We start from the raw sequence: 18,193 nt of genomic DNA on the forward strand, positions 1-18,193 counted from the left end.
TAGTAGCCTGTCATCCCTGCCCACACTCTAGTTCTTTCTATGGGTTGTTCTCAAGTCCTTCATTGTTTGATTCTTGCATTTTCAACTCACTGACCAAACATCTTCTTCCCCAGCACCTGGGTAACTCCCCCTTCCTGGTGACCTCCTGGTCATGTAGAGGAATAGGATATCTAAATTAGAAAGGATGACCTGATTTCTCAATTGATAATTGAGGGAATTGAGATTCAGAGAAAGCAAATATATGACTCATGTCATAATCTTAATTAATTAGAACAAAGACAAAAATTTAATTCTCTCAATTCCATATCCAAGGAGCCTTCCACTACACTACAATCTCTCTCTCACTCTCATTTATACACATGTAAACAACTTCAAAATATTTTAAGCATTTTGCTTTTGTTCCTACTAAACAAAATGAACCTAATAAAGACTTTGGTCATCACCCATAGTGAAAAATTCTCATCATGAAAATCTTCACCATTTTCCCCACCTTTTAGTACACCCTCCTCCCCCTATGCTTAAGTCACAGGTATTCCCTTCCTCCTTAGCCCCTGCCCCCTCAAAGCCATCAGAAGATAATAATAACTCAATTTATATATCTCTTTCACCACAATACTATGAAAGAATTATAATTGTTTTCTTTATTAGAATATCAGGAAGTTTGGAAAGGTTGTGATTGTCCATAGCTATTTGATATGATCTGATATTGATATGGTATAAGGTGTCACATGAAAAGTTACTACTCTGAGTACATAGAGAGAATGATTATGATCCATATTCTTATATCTGCCAACAGGAATGGTTTCCTATTACTTCATATTATGATCACAGAATTATAAAGATGAAAGAACCCCAGAGATCATTTAGTTTCTCTAACCCCTTCTTTCCCCAAGTGAAAAAATTCTCTCTACATTATCTCTGATCTGTTTGAGCAGAGATTTTAATTATTAGAAAATTTCTTCTCAAATCCTAAGCAGATCAGGCTCTGAGATAGGATAATATTAATATCATCTAAAAAGGCTCTTCTGCCTCCCCCAGTACTAAATATTAATGAACTGGATTGTTTGCAATTTTTCCCATTCCCCAAGTTCCAAGAGGATAGATTGATATTTATACCTGAAGCATGTGGTGTAAGCGAGCCAGGTCACAGCATACCCCAAAAGTGGCCTGGTAAGCATGTTGCAACAATGTGACATAGGCATTGTGAGGAGATGGTTCTGGGAAACTCATCTTATTGGCCACAGATAAGAATTCAGTCTGTACCTCCAGGGGATTCAAAAGTAGTACAGTGCTAGGGATAAATGAGACAATGAGTTCAAGTTTTAGGGGAAGGGCAGGAGGTAAGGTTCAGTCCAAGATACTCTCTTCCCTGGATGTTTGTTCTTTATATCTATTACTGTCTCTGCCAAAGGCATCATTAAGATGATCCAGGATACAAAATGGATTCTAAAAACATGGACTTACCCACCATATCCCACAAGTTAATCTGATGCAGCAGAGACCTAAGAGGTAACTCAAACTTACCCCAGGAGTGGGAAGAGGGTAATGAATCCTCAGGGGGCCAGAGAGGATAATCCCTGTTGTATATCCCTGTATAGTGGTATACATATACCAAAAAAATGGTATAAATCTCCTTTCCTTCTGCCTCTCAACCAGACTTGGTTTTGAGCTTCCCAGAGTTGTATTAGCATCTAAATCTTAAAGAGTCTATGAATCTATCTGCTCCCATACCTCCATTCTGAGTACTCACACAGTGGAATTTCGATGGCTTCTGATGGAAAGCCCCTGTTCTGACCTCACTAATCGCTGGTAGTTGATGCCTGAAAAAAAAAAAAAAGAAATTATTTAGCCCAAAAAAATTGCAAGAAAAGGACATCCTGTTCTTTGCCAAGGACTACTGTGTCAAATCCTCCATACCCCCAATGTATCTCAGGGCACAGAGAAAAACTCCCTTAGAAGATTAATAAGAAAATGATGGGGGGGGGGGAAAGAGAAACTTCAGTGTCAGAGAATAAAGAAAGATAAGGAGAGGCCTCACTCCTTGAAAATCCTCAGAAGAGATCCTTGATGTCAAGATGGTTCTGGGTACCACTCATCTTGCTCCTAACATTTAGAAGACAAATAAATCATGGAAAGCTAATATTGGTATCATCCACTTAATGAATCAATCAACAGCGTTTATTAAATACTGACTCTGTGTTAGGTACTGTTTAGGCCCAAAAGATTAAAAAAAAAAAAAAAATGAACTAGCTCTCGCCCTCAAGGAGCTTATTGTTCTACTGAGGGAAGTATCAGGTAAACAGATGAGTGTGTGTGTGGGGGGGGAGGAATATAAAAAGTAAATACAAAATAATATTGAAATGAGGTAAGAGGTAAGAAGAAAAGCTATAAGTGAAGAAAAGAGGTAGCCTCTGAGATTATTTCTGAAGATAATGCTTCTGAGAAGCACAGATAAGGAAGGAGTAAATTCCAGGTTATGGGGGAAGTTTGTACAAATCTGTAGAATTGAGAGATGGAATTTCAGGTGTGAGAAATAGTTTGAGATGATGCACAGCTGTTTAAACTATTGATCCAGATTTAAACCTTAGAGTATGTGATGGGAAGCAATGAATCTGGAAAGTCAGGACTAGAGCCAGATTATAAATATTTTAAGAGCCAGAGGAGTTTACATTTTATATTGGAGGCAAGAGGGAGTCACTGGAGCTTTTTCAGTGAAAGACTGACATGGTCACATCTATGCTTTAAGAATATTAATTTGGAAGCTGTGATGGCTTGTACAAGGGATTGTATAGGGAAGCTATAAGAAGAGTCATATAAAGGTGATAAGAGCCTGGACAAGAGTGACATGAGTGGAAAGAAAAGAAATGATGCAAGAGATGTGAAGGCAAATCAATAGCATTATATGATTGCTTGGATATATGGAGACATGGGAGGGGTTGGAATGTGAGTCATTAAGGATGTCTGAGATTGTGAATTTGGTTAAGCACAAAGATGATAGTATTTCTGGATCGAAATAGGGAAGTTAGGAAGAAGTGTGGGCTTCAGTGGAAATTTATTGAATTCTGTTTGGGATATATTGAGTTTTAGATACCTAGGGGATAAGTAATTCAATGGATACAGCCTTGAGTCTGGAGTCAGGAATACCCCAATTTCAAATCCAGACACACACATGTACTAACTGTGTGCCTTTGGCAAATTAGTTATCCTTTATTTACTTCAACTTGCCCAACTCTAAAATGAGAATAATGATAGCACATATTTCTTAAGGTTGTTGTGAGAAACAGGTGAGATGTTTATTAAGTACTCAGTACACTGGATGGCATATGATAGCTAAATATTCATAGTGCCTATTATTACACGTGTTCTAAGCTATTGCTAATACAGTGCTAGAGTTTAGCAGAGAGACTAAGGCTAGATATATAGATCTAGTAATCATCTGTACAGGAAAAAATCCATGTAGAAATTATAACTAAACCCACAGGAGCTGATGAGGTTACCAAGTGACAGAGTATAGAAAAAGGTGAGAAGAGGGCATAGAACAAAGCCTTGGGGTACACCCACAGTAAGAGAGAACAATATAAATGTTGATCCAGCAAAATAAGCTGAGAAGGAACAGTTAGATGATAAAGAAGAGAACCAAGAATTGAGAGAGGAAAGAATATTCAGGAGAAAAGCATGGTCAACAGTATTAAATGCTATAGAGAATGTTCAAGAAAACTGAAGATAGAGAAAGGGCAAGAGCCTTTAGTTTAATATTAAGATTAATTACATTAATCTTAATTATATATTAATTATTATACTCACATTATTAATTATTATATTGATGATTAATTATATATACCAATTATTATATAGAGTATATTAATAATATATTGTTATATATTTATTATATTATAACACATTATATTATATTTTGATTATGTATGGTTAATAATTAATATTAAGATTAATTAAATATCATCAATGGTAACTTTGTAAAAAACAGTTTAAGTTGAAAAACTGAGTTCAGAAGTCAAATTATAAGGGGAAGTCAAGTGAATAAGAGGGAAGAAATGGAGAAAATGAGTATATAAATATGTAAACATACTCATATAGAAACCACACATATACATATATGTATATACACATATATAAATACATACATCCATTATGCATATATGAATGTGTCATTTTTTAAAAAATATGTTTGGCTGTGAAATTGAATAAAGATACAGGATTATAATTTGAAAGAATGGATGGTGCAATAGTTTTTTTTGTTGTTGTTGTTGTTGTTTTTGTTTTTTTAAGGATGGGAAGATTTGGTTTTGTTTTGAAGTAGCAGGGAAAGATCTAGTAGATAGATCTTTCTAATGTCCAAATTAGGAATGGAGAAAGGATGGCTGTGGAAGCTGTTAGCCAGAGAAGATGGGAGGGAATTGGATCAAGACTACAAATGAAGAGGTTGGCTTTGTCAAGAAGAGCTACCACTTCATCAGAGACTGGAGTAAGAAGAAGAAAATGAGTCAATGGCATCAGGGATTTTGAAGTACAAAGTAAGAAAGAAGAGGTAATTCATGTTATATGACTATTTTCACAGAAAAGTAGGAAATAGGGTCTTCTTAAGAAGAGAAAAGGAAGTTCCCAATAGTCACTGTTGCTAAGTTTCCCTATACTCTGGAAGCTTAGATCATGTTTATAAAGGACTAGCTAAATCTTCTGAAGAACTTAAGGTTGAAAATTCCTCATTTTGTCCTCCATAAACTCCAAATAAAATTTGGTCTTTGCTTTATATAAATTTTAATTGTCTTCTCTGATTCACTAGATGCTAATTCCTTCTAGCTTAGAAGGCAAGGTGATACAGTGGAAAGAGCACTGGCTTGTATATCAATGCATCTGGATTTTTATTTGGCTGCTAACCAATTATAATATGTGTAGAACTCACAAAATTGATTTTTAGCCTTTTAAAATATATATTGAGTTCCAAATTTTCCCCTTCTCTTCAGTTCCCACCCACTGAGAAGGCAAGCAATATATCAATTATACATGTGAAGTCATGCAAAACACATTTCCATATTCCACATTGAAAAAAAAAATCAAACAAGAAAAATAAAGAAGGTGAAACAAGTATTCTTTAATCTACACTCAGTTTATCAGCTCTCTCAGGAGGTAAATAGCATTTTTCCTCATGGAGTCTTACATCACTGCATTAATTAGAGTAGCTAAATCTTTTTATATTGATCAGTTTTACAATTACAACAATGCTATCACTGTATACATTGTACTGGTTTTGCTCATTCACTTTGCATTAGCTCATATAAATCTTCCTAGATTTTTCTGAAGCCAGGCTGCTCATCATTTCTTACAGCACAAAAGTATTTTATCATAATCACATACTACAATTTGTTCAATCATTCCCTAATTGTTGGGCATTTCATCAATTTTCAATTCTCTGTCACTACAAAAAGAGCTGTTGTGAATATTCTTGTACATGTAAGGCGGTTTCCTTTTTTATTACATCTCTTTTTGAAACAGACCTAGTAGTGATATTGTTGGGCAAATTACTTAAATTGTATTTGCCTCAGTTTTCTAATCTATAAAATTAGCTGAAGAAGGAAATGGCAAACTACTTCATTATATTTAACAAGAAAACTCCAAATGAGGTCATGAAGAGTGGGCCATGACTGAAATGGCTAAATACCAAATTGTATATCTAATCTATTCCACTGAACCACCACTCTATTTTTTAACAGTACCAGGTTGTTTTGATGATTATTGCTTTGATATATGGTACTGCTGGACCTCTTTCTTTCCCACATTTTTTTCTCTATTTCACTTGATATTTTTGACCTTTTCTCCTAGATGAATTTTGTTATTACTTTTTCTAGCTCTATAAAATACTTCTTTAGCAGTTTAATTGGCATGGGATATAATAAATAAACTAATTTACATAAAATTATCATTTTTATTATATTAGCTTAATCTACCCATGAGCAATTAATTTTTTTTCCAATTATTTAGCTCTGTCTTTATTTTTGTGAAGTGTTTTATAATTGTCTTGATTTGTTTTGGCAGATAGACTCAATATTGGAGCTTAAGCAAGAGAGCACAAAATCAAAACATGCCCATGCCTAGCGAGGCATCTGGGTGTGAGTTCTGTAGCTCCTTTCCAGGCATGGTTTCCTAAAGATAAGGAAGTTTGTATTGAGCAGGCACCTCAAGATTAGTTGGTTAGTGCTTGTTGCCAGAGGCTAACTAACATTTATCCTAATATATACATGTACAAGGGAACTGGGGGCAGAGTCAAGATGTAATCCAGACAATAAACTTCTACAAATGAACAGGGTGTTCTGGGTGTTCTGTTGGGGTATCCCACGCTAGTCGTGACTGGAGAGGTCTGAAGATCTAGAAGAAGTAAGCTTGCTGCCATTTGCCACTAGAAGGCAACAAAACAGGTATTTTATATTGTCTGCTGTTATTTTAAATGATATTTCTCTATCTCTTCCTGCTGGGTTTTGTTGGTAATATATACAAATGTTGATGATTTATGTGATTTTACTTTAAATACTGAAATAGTGTTAATTGTTTCAATTTGCTTTTTAGTTGATTCTCTTGAGTTCTTTAAGTATACCATCATATTGTATGCAAAGAGTAATAGTTTTCTTTTCCCATTATTTATTCTTATTCCTTGAATTCCCTATCTTCAGAAGCTTTAAACTTTACACAAATTTAAATCTATGTTCTGCCCCGACCTTCGGGACAGAGAGTGTGTGGGCCCTGAAAGAAAAACAAAGGGGCAAGAGACAGGAGATGCGTAGAATGGAGACAAGAGAGGCTTTCTGATCAAGTCTCCTTTATTGTGGGCAAAAGTACAAGTATTTATGGTGGGTTGTAAGGGAGTGGGGTTCCTTCGAACTCAGTACAGAGGGGGCCCTAGACAAAGGATTTGTTTCTCACCAAGACGAATTGATCAGGGGCCTTTGATGATGTAGGAAACTCCAGGAAGCGTCTAGATGTGTTTATTCAAGGTTAGAGTAATCTTAAGAATGTGGCTTTATCACCTGTAGATTTAGCACTGCTCCCCACAATGTTCCTATTTCAGGCAACTTAGAAGGGAAAAAAATTAGAAGTCAGAGCCAAGAAAGCAGAGAAATGGCAGGGATTTGCATGAGGTTTCCCAAATTACTTTCCAAACGATTTTAAATAATACCTTAAAACAAATTCTGGAATGGCAAAACCCACAAAAGGATTGGAAGAAATATTTTTTTTTTCCAGTTTAAGACAACTGAGGGGTCCAGCCAGAAAGATCTGTCTCATCAGGATGAGAGTGAAGCACAATCTAGTATAGGCTCTACCAGTGAGTGCCAGGCCCCAGCAAAACAGCAGCAGGCTTTGGGGATAACTGAATCAGCAAGAGCAGCTGCCAGAGCTCTCAATTCACAGATGGTAAGGGGGTTGGACAGTTTATTAGAAGAGGATTACAGACACTGTGAGCAGGACTCTTTTGCGTTGCTCATATGAGGATCTAGCTCTCAGCCCCCATAGGGCACAGTTCCAGGGTGGAAAAGAATGTTTATGATCAGTTCAGACTAGGGCACAGACTAGGAGAGTAGTAAACACACTTCTCCTAAAGTCAATCCTCTTTAGAAGCACTGAAAACTTACACCATCCTTCTCAACTCGTTCTCATAACTAGTTTTGAAAATAGCAGCACAAAAAACTTAAAAACTGTAACATTTAGTTAAAAGTTTGTTTTTTTTTTAAGTTGGGAAAATGAGCAATAGTTTAAAAAAATAATCTGACCATATTAAGTTAGTATGGTGACAAGAAAGATCACATAATAATATACATAAGAAAAAAAGTGAGATAAAAGCAATGACATGCAAAATCTCAAAAGAAAATAGGAATTGGTCTCAAGCCCTGGAAGAGTTGAAAAAGGATTTAAAAGATCAAATAAGAGGCAAAGGAAAATGGGGAAAAGAAATGAAAGTGACACAAAAAAAATAAAGGATCTATTGTAATCCTTTACAATAGATTAGTAAAGGAAAAAAAAATTGAAAAAGCACTATAAAAAACAGAATAAGCCAAATGTTAAAAAAGACACAAAAATCCACTGAAGAAGAGAATTCCTTAAAAAGTATAATTGGTCAAATAGAAAAGGAGTTATAAAAACTCACTAAAGAAAATAATTCCTCAAAAATCAGAATTAGGCAAGTGAAACCTAATAACTTTATGAAATATCAAGAAACAATCAAACAAAATTTAAAAAAATGAAAAAAGCAAAGGAAATGTGAACTATCTCATTGGAAAATAGACTGAGGAGAGGGAATTTAAAAGTTACTAGACTCCCTCAAAACCATATTTTAAAAGAGGCTGGATATTGTTTTTCAATAAATTATGAAGGAAAACTGCTGATATCCTGGATATCCTAGAAATAGAAGGTAAAATAGAAATTTAAAGAATCTACCAATGACTTCCTTAGAAATATACCAAAATGAAAACCCATGAGAATATTACAGTCAAATTCCAAGGCTTCCAGCTCAAGGAGAAAATACTGCAAGGAGCCAGAAAAAAATTCAAATATTATAGTGCCACAATCAGGCTAACAAAAGATTTAGTACCTTCTATATTAAAGGATCTGAGAACTTGAAATATGATATTGTGGAGGACAAAGGAGCTAGGCTTAAAACCAAGTATCACCTACCCAGCAAAACAGAGTATAATCTTTCAGGGGAAAATTATAGATTTAATAAAATAGAGGACTTTCAAATATTCCCGTTAAAAAAATAGTGCTGAATAAAAAATTTGACTTTCAAATACAAGATTCAAAATAAACAAATAAATAAACAAAATAAACAAACAAATAAACAATAAGGTAAACAAGAAAGATAAATCATAAGAGATTCAATAAGATTAAACTGTTTGCATTCCTACTTGTTAAGATGATATCTTTAACTCTTAAAACCTTTTTCTTTATTAGGGCACAGGTATAAGTTGATCATTATGGGATGTTATCTAAAATACTAAAATTAAGAGGTGAGAAAAAGGAATGCACTTGGAAAAGGGGAAAGGAAGAATCGGGTAAATTATTTCACACAAAAGAGGTGCAAAAAACTTACAGTGGAAGGGAAGATAGAGGACTTTGGAGGTATATGTGCTGGATCTTACTCTCATTGGAATTGGTTCAAAGAAAGAATAACATACACATTTGGTTGTCTGTCTTATACAGGAAAGTAGGAGGGGAAAGAGAAGAGAGAAGCATTTTTAGGAAGGAGAATGGTTTGAGGGAGGTAGTTGTCAGAAAGAATACAGTTTTGAGGAGAGACAGGGTGAAAGGAGAGAGAGAATGATAGGAAGAAAAGAGGATAGAATAAAATATAAGATGGAAGGAAATAGTAATCATAACTGCAAAAACTTTTACATAAAGTTTTTTTACATAAAAATGCATAGAAAACTGAGTCAAAACCATACAAAAATGCTCTATATCACCCTTGATTAGAGAAACACAAATTAAAACAATTGTGAACTATCCCCACTTACCAGAGTGGCTAATATAACAAAAAGGGAAATGACAAATGTTGGAGGAAAAGTGGGAAAATTGAGATACCATATACTACTGGCAGAATTGTGAACTGATTCAGCCATTCTGAAGAGCAAATTGGAACTATGTTTAAAGGGTTATAAAACTGTGAAAATATTCTTTGATTCAACAATACCACTACTAGAACTGTACATCATAGAGATAAAAAACAAAAAGGAAAAGGACGATATGTACAAAAATATTTATATTAGCTCTTCTTGTAGTTGGCAAAGAAGTGGAAATTGAAGTAATAACTATCAATTGGGAAATGCTTGAACAAGTTGTGATATATGATTATGATGGAATAAATATTATGCTATAAGAAATGACAAGCAGGATGCTCTCAAAAAAACCTGGAAAGACAAACTGATGAAAAGTGAAATGAGCAGAACCAAGAGAATATTGTCACATATTACACTCTATAATGATTAGCTATAAATGACTTAGCTATTCTCTGCAAAACAATGATCCAAGACAATTCTGAGGAACTTATGATGAAAAATACTGTCTGTCTTCAGAGAAAGAACTAATAGAGTCTGAATACTTTTTTAAACACTTTATTTTTCTTGGATTTTTTTGGTCTGTATTTTCTTTTACAAATATGACTAATATGGAAATGCACATGTATGCACATCAAATTGCTTGCCTTCTCAATGAGGGGGGACAAGAAAAAAGGAGAGAATTTGGAGCTCAAATTTTAAAAATGACTATATTAAATATACATATATATATTTATATGTGTGTGTGTGTGTGTGTATAAAAGAATATAAAGTCAAGTAAAACTAACTCCTAGACAGGATCAAAATTGTAGGAGAAGATGATAAGGAGTGTAGCTGTCTATCAACCACAAGGGATGCTATTTCCACGGTTAAAATATGAGTGTCTATGAACATTTTTATTTGGCATGCTTTCCATGTTGTTGCTCTCCACTGTAGAGCACTGACACATACATACCTGGCACCTTGAGTTCTGCATCAATAAATGTGAGAAGCTCCTGACAAATACTACAGTAAGGAACCGGCCAAGTCAGGAATCTGTGGTAGGTTCTAGCTGCCTTCAGAAGGAGGTCAGAATCTGGTGGGAAATGTGGAGTCTGTGTGAGAAAAGCAAACATAAAGTAGAGAACAAAGTGAGAAATGGAATGAGAATAATGACAAAATATAGAAGAGGAGACTTGGGTATCTTTAAGGGCTAGTTCCTCAAAAGAACAAATACACACCATCAGGAAATTTGAATGTCCTCAGAAATTGGTGCCAAGCAGTGGCAAATAAAATAAAAACTAGTAGGACACCTGTCCTGGAAGATGGTCTTCATGTAATTTATTACAAATGGTAAAATGATAGTCTAGATATAATTAATAAAGAGGCAGATAATCTAGCTGATAAAATGATAGACTTAGAAGTGAGTTTGACCTGTTTGAATTCTGCCTCCAAAATTAAATGGTATGATTATAGGCTTTTATCAGTCTGAGCTTCTTCATCAGTAAAATGGGATAATGGTCCCTACTTCACTGAGATGTTGTGACTTTCCATTGAGATAAGAAGCAAGTATTTTGCAAACTTTAAAGCTATACATAAATCTATTTTATTTTATTTTATCTTACTCAAACATATTGGAATTTAATCATCTCAGTCCTATGATGCTCTCCTGAGAAGCTAATGACCAAAAAGTTTTGCCACTCTTCAGATAGTAAGACTACTTTTTGGGAATTGTATTCTAAGCCTGCACCATATAGTGATGGGTAGGTTAAGTGTTAAAAGTTAAAAAATTTTAAGTGGTTAAGGCCACTTATCTATTAAGTCCCAGAGCTGGGATCTGAACTGAAGTCTTCTTCATATCCATATTCTTTCAATTGTGTCATATAATATATATCTCTTATTAACCCTGAAAACTAAATAAGGACAAGCACTGTGTTGTTTTTCAACTTTGGATTCTCAAAAAATTTATTTGAGTGCTTAATCATTGTTGAAGCAAATTTTCATTTTTTGAGAGTAGATCTGGTTTTTAGAAAGCTAAAATAGTTAAGACTAATAAATAAAAATAGACAACCAAGCTAGGTCAAAAGACAGGAAAGAGGTATGATTATAAATTAACAAAACTAATTTTTCCCTGTGGCTAATAAAATGAATCTAAATATGATTCCATAAAGGGAAGCATGTTTTGAGTAACAACACTGGTGAACTTATAGACTGCTTCTAAGGGATGTTCTCTGCAGGGAACCAGTCTCACTTGGACAGGTAAATTCTGATATTTGCAAAGAAATGAATAAAGAAAAAACACCTTGGTGAGATGGCATCGTTACTTTTAGCCAATCCCTATACACTACTTTCTGGCTTTTGTTCCAACATAGAATGAAAAGTTCACTAAGTTAGATAAGTAATGGCTACTCCTTAACAGAAGAGGCAGGATTTAGCAGAATTTTGGATAGACTTCAGAGGCCTTAGTCTATCCTATCTCAGAACTTACACAAAGGACAGTAGAGTAGAAAAGCAGAGCCAGAGGAGCCAGAAGATCATAGCTGCATTTCTCTTGGACCTATAGAAAACAAGAGAGAAAGAAAGTTAGCCAGACCTGTAGGGGAGGGGAAAAGAAGGGGAATTGGGGGAAGACGAAGGAGGGAAAAGAAAGAAGAAAGGAAAGGAGAAGAGGGAAGGAAAGAGCAATAATTTTCAATGTAACCCACCTTGCTCCCACAGAGATAAATCTCTTTGTTAACAAAGAATATCCCAAATACCTTTCCAGAGTAGTTGGACTAATACTTTTTTTTTTATACTACCAATGCATTTGAATGTCCATTTTTCCATAATTCCCGCAACACTATCTATTAGTATCTTTTATTATTGTTATTAATGTTGGGTATGAGATGAAATCTTATGGGAAGCCAACACTAATCTACAGGTGAAGGCCACATTCTTAAGACTACTCTAACCTTGGAAAGGCAGTCTTCTAGGCGCCGTTCACATCCTGGAGTTCCCTACCTTATCAGAGACCTAAGGTCAACTCGACCTTTGGTAGAGACTAATCCTTTGTCTAGGGCCCCCTCTGTTCGTGACCCTTACTTCCTTTCTTCTTGCTATAAATACTTGTACTTTTGCCCACAATAAATGAGACTTGATCAGAAAGCCTGTTTTGTCTCCATTCTTCGCATCTCCAGTCCCTTGCCCCTTCTCTTTTCTTTCAGGGTTCACGCTCTGGTCCTGCGGATTGTGAAATGGGGAGTAGTTATTACTGGACCGAACCTTTTTAGTGAAAAGACTGCAGTCCCCAAGAGAAACGAGAATTAGGTCGCCTCGGGCCAGCCTGTCCTGAGGAACAGAAACCTGAGGTAAGTGAGGCGTCAGTATCATGGGGCAGGACATTAGTGTTCACGATAGATTTGTTAAGGGTCTCAAAGACTCATTAAGGACTCGTAGAGTAAAGGTTAAGAAAAAAGAACTTGTAAAATTGTTTAAATTTTTAGAAGATATCTGCCCATGGTTCCCTCAAGAAGGAATCATTGATGAAAAAAAATGGAAAAGAGTGGGGGATTGTCTGAATGACTACTATAGAACTTTGGGACCTAAAAGGTCCCTATCACAGCTTTCAATTATTGGAATTATATAAACGACCTACTCATCATCAACATGATGAGGATGTTAACAAAGTTATTCAGGACAGTCCCTCTTTCTTTGCAGATGATATGATGGTATACCTAGAGAACCCCAGAGATTCTACTAAAAAGCTATTAGAAATAATTCATAATTTTAGCAAAGTAGCTGGATACAAAATAAATCCCCATAAATCCTCAGCATTTTTATACATCACCAACAAAATCCAACAGCAAGAGATACAAAGAGAAATTCCATTCAGAATAACTGTTGATAGCATAAAATATTTGGGGATCTATCTACCAAAGGAAAGTCAGGAATTATATGAGCAAAATTACAAAAAAGTTTCCACACAAATAAAGTCAGACTTAAATAATTGGAAAAATATTAAGTGCTCTTGGATAGGCCGAGCAAATATAATAAAGATGACAATACTCCCTAAACTAATCTATTTATTTAGTGCTATACCAATCAGACTTCCAAGAAAATATTTTAATGATCTAGAAAAAATAACAACAAAATTCATATGGAACAATAAAAAGTCGAGAATCTCAAGGGAATTAATGAAAAAAAAAAATCAAATGAAGGTGGCCTAGCTGTACCTGATCTAAAATTATATTATAAAGCAGCAGTCACCAAAACCATTTGGCATTGACTAAAAAATAGATTAGTTGATCAGTGGAAAAGGTTAGGTTCACAAGACAGAATAGTCAACTATAGCAATCTAGTGTTTGACAAACCCAAAGATCCTAACTTTTGGGATAAGAATTCATTATTTGATAAAAAAAAAACTGCTGGGATAACTGGAAATTAGTATGGCAGAAATTAGGCATGGACCCATACTTAACACCATATACCAAGATAAGATCAAAATGGTTCCATGACCTAGGCATAAAGAACGAGATTATAAAAAAATTAGAGGAACATAGGATAGTTTATCTCTCAGATTTGTGAAGGAAAAAGAAATTTGTGACCAAAGATGAACTAGAGACCATTACTGATCACAAAATAGAAAGTTTTGATTATATCAAATTAAAAAGCCTTTGTACAAACAAGACTAATGCAAACAAGATTAGAAGGGAAGCAACAAACTGGGAAAACATCTTCACAGTTAAAGGTTCTGATAAAGGCCTCATTTCCAAAATATAGAGAGAACTGACTCAAATTTATAAGAAATCACACCATTCTCCAATTGATAAATGGTCAAAGGATATGAACAGACAATTTTCAGATGATGAAATTGAAACTATTCTCACTCATATGAAATAGTGTTCCAAATCATTATTGATTAGAGAAATGCAAATTAAGACAATTCTGAGATACCACTACACACCTGTCAGATTGGCTAAGATGACAGGAAAAAATAATGAAGAATGTTGGAGGGAATGTGGGAAAACTGGGACACTGATGCATTGTTGGTGGAGTTGTGAACGAATCCAACCATTCTGGAGAGCAATCTGGGATTATGCCCAAAAAGTTATCAAATTGTGCATACCCTTTGATCCAGCAGTGTTTCTATTGGGCTTATATCCCAAAGAAATACTAAAGAAGGGAAAGGGACCTGTATGTGCCAAAATGTTTGTGGCAGCCCTGTTTGTAGTGGCTAGAAACTGGAAATTGAATGGATGCCCATCAATTGGAGAATGGCTGGGTAAATTGTGGTATATGAATGTTATGGAATATTATTGTTCTGTAAGAAATGACCAGCAGGATGAATACAAAGAGGACTGGCGAGACTTACATGAACTGATGCTAAGTGAAATGAGCAGAACCAGGAGATCACTTTACACTTCGACAACGATATTGTATGAGGATGTATTCTGATGGAATGGATTTCTGTGACAAAGACTCAGTTTCAATTGATAAATGATGGACAGAAGCAGCTACACTCAAAGAAAGAACACTGGGAAAAGAATGTGAACTATTTGCATTTTTGTTTTTCTTTCCAAGTTGTTTTTACCTTCTGAATCCAATTCTCCCTGTGCAACAAGAGAACTGCTTGGTTCTGCAAACATATATTGTATCTAGGATATACTGCAACATATCTAACATATATAGGACTGCTTGCCATTTAGGGGAGGGGGAGGGAATTACCCTGGCATGAATTCTGTTAATATAAAGTTATTATAAAATAAAATAAAATATTAAAAAAAAAAGGTGCCCTTAAGCACACCAATTCTAGGCTGGAATTAGGCTTCCATAATAATGAAAAGGAGATAACAGAAGAAGGAGATAACAGAAGTAATTGATACAATTGTATCAATTACTATTCCCTTAGATAAGATTTTGAATGGCCCTCTTCCCAAAGCTGCTTATAAAAAAAAATCTACCCCCTCAACAGCTTTTTGGGCATTTGGGAGAGTAAATCTGTCTGGGTACCTTTTGGGGTACCATCTGGTTCTGGTTCTGGTTATTTTGGTTCTGTTCTGGTCTGTTTGCTAGCAATCTGTAGTCTCAGAATAAATACCAACGGGTTTAAAAGTTCGGAGATGGGTATTTTCTGGGACACTGGAAAATATCCTCTGGGTATGTGTTATATGTTCATTTAATGTTGTAACTGTGTAAGTCTGTGTGATGTGTGTTCTATGTTTTGTGTGATTCGTCTGACTGTTTTGTTGTTAGTTGGAAAATTTTTAAGAACAACGTTGCAACTGTGCTTAGTAAAATGGAGCTCCAAGTGTGTCTGTGTGTGTCTGTGTTAAAAGTTAGCAAGCTTGTAAGAGATAAGAATTCAGCTTCTGTATTGCAGGCTTAGAAAATATCAAGAAGTTTGAAAAATCTTTCTCTCTCCCTCTGTCTCTGGCTGACTATAGCAGTCTTTTGGAAGAAAGGGAGAGAAGGGAAGAAATAAAAAAAAGAAAGAAAGGAAAAAAAATAGATTGAAAGGGATTTGAAAGTTTGGAAAGTTAAATATATATATATATATATATATATATATATATATATATATATATATATATATTCCCTTAGATAAGATTTTGAATGGCCCTCTTCCCAAAGCTGCTTATAAAAAAAAATCTACCCCCTCAACAGCTTTTTGGGCATTTGGGAGAGTAAATCTGTCTGGGTACCTTTTGGGGTACCATCTGGTTCTGGTTCTGGTTATTTTGGTTCTGTATATATATAGAGAGAGAAGAGCAGTGTGCTAACATTTAAAGGAAAGAAGTTTGAATGGAATATCTAGGCATTCTCTGTGAAAGCAGAGAAAAGCACTAAAGGGGCTTGGAAATTCACAGAAGCCCTTTTGGATTCTGGAAGGGAAAAAGGGAATTCAAGGTGAAACAAACTTCTCTCCCGGGGTGGAGGTCCTGGAAAAAGCCCCTAGTCTGTTTTTGCTGATGCAAAAGCTTTGTTAAGTTTTAAGAACAATGATTAAGAAATTTGGGAATTGGTTCTTTGAAAATTTGCTTGTGATTTTAAATTTTTTTAACTTGATGTACTAATTTGTAAGTAAGGAAAAGCCTACTAGAGTAAAGAGCAATGAAATTCAAGCTTAGCCTGGCCTAGCCAATAAAAAGCTCTGGAGATAAGATGCTAATAGCTGTTAGAGAAGAAATGGGGTGGGAAAAAAAACAACTTAAAAACAACTGTATTTAATTTGATTCAGTTTGTTAACTTCTGAAATATTTTGAGTTATTTGTTAACATAAGTTATACTTTAAATCTAGCTCTGCTGGACATGGGTGGGTTTTGTGGAGTTTTTAATTAGTCATTATATAGTGTGAATCTTACAGGTTTTTGAAGGAAAGAGAAGGTTTGGAACTTGGTAGATTTGGGAAGAAAGTAAATAAACTGATAGGCTAAATCTTGAAAAGGATCCCCATATAGGAAATTGAGTGGGGAACCCGAGGGAAGTATTTTTCTTCCTACAGGGCCAGGAGTGGGGGGAAGGGTGGCCACTTGGAATCCTCTCCTCCCTTCTCCTCTCTAAGTATGTTCCTGCCATTTTTTTTTCTTATCTGATTACGGCCAGTGCAGCAAACAGTGATTTTTTTAAAGGACATGCTTACTTTTAGGTTAATAGATTGAATATTTGTTTCTTGATACACAAAGGTTTTTTTGGTTGAGGAATATGGTCATAAATGTGATCCATACTTTGGTAGGAATATTTCTAAAAGTTTAATTGCTATTTTTAAGAAACTTCTTGAATTCTTTTATGTGGAATTGGGTCTTTTGTATATGTTTAAATTGATTGTACTGGGTCATCCTAAGGTTATTTAAAGGGCCTCTGAACATAATAGTTTTTTTCTTTGTCCATTTGAAAATGTTTCTGTCATGGACAATATGCAATTTGGGATATTTTTCTATGTATTGGGTATTTTTAAAGCAAAATGATTTGTATGTATAATGTTCACTTATGTAACATCTACCTAGATATGACAATTGTTCTAAGTTATGAACTAACTGAAAAATTTCTTTCTGTTATTACTACAAGGTTATGATAAATATTTGTTTAAGATTTATCAGAAATTTGATTAATGGCATCTGTTATTAGAAGTAAAATTTCTTGGGCTTAGAATTAATTAGATAATGCTATTTGGGAGTTTTAAAGCTCCACCCTCTGATAGTTACTGAGACGATTGATTGGAATTAAACTGGATTAATGCTATTTTATTCTGTATGTGCTGAAGGTTGGGTTTTAACTGCTTATGTTATGTTATAGTTATGTTCTTGCATTTTTCCTTCTGTAACTGATCTGTCTGATCAGAGCAATGGTCAATAGAAACTGTTGATGCAATTCAATTATGTCATGCCTTACTATTTTCAGTCTGGTCATATGTAATCATTGCGTCCTAAATACTTGGGCAACTGAGTATTTCGCCTAGTCATCTGTCTGTTACTGGATAATTGTGTTTTGTTTCTTTAAGTTTTCTACATGATAAGAGGACAATTAATAACGATCTGTAAGACTGCAGCTGTTTGCCTGGCCTGTAAAGCAAACTCATCTCTTCACATAGGAAACAGTTTATTTTGGCCTCCTCATGTTTTGCAGCAGTCTGGTGAACTGAGTCTTTCTATCTGACACTGATCTAATCTTTCTTTGTTAGATTT

General features: G+C 34.8%; 1 protein-coding gene across 2 annotated transcripts in view; it reads right to left on the minus strand.

Moving 5' to 3' along the window:
- The window catches only part of PIK3R5 (phosphoinositide-3-kinase regulatory subunit 5), a 98,157-nt gene that overhangs the window by 18,368 nt on the left and 61,596 nt on the right, over positions 1 to 18,193 (minus strand). For both annotated transcript variants that reach the window (XM_051995670.1, XM_051995669.1), the window contains exons 4-7: positions 12,022 to 12,090; positions 10,510 to 10,648; positions 1,751 to 1,820; positions 1,117 to 1,291 (exon numbers count right to left, since the gene is read on the minus strand). In XM_051995670.1, the coding sequence (XP_051851630.1) occupies positions 1,117 to 1,291; positions 1,751 to 1,820; positions 10,510 to 10,648; positions 12,022 to 12,090 (453 nt within the window). The remainder of the gene's footprint in view (positions 1 to 1,116; positions 1,292 to 1,750; positions 1,821 to 10,509; positions 10,649 to 12,021; positions 12,091 to 18,193) is intronic.

The sequence above is a fragment of the Antechinus flavipes genome, chromosome 4, assembly GCF_016432865.1.
Source record: "Antechinus flavipes isolate AdamAnt ecotype Samford, QLD, Australia chromosome 4, AdamAnt_v2, whole genome shotgun sequence".
Taxonomy (NCBI): domain Eukaryota; kingdom Metazoa; phylum Chordata; class Mammalia; order Dasyuromorphia; family Dasyuridae; genus Antechinus; species Antechinus flavipes.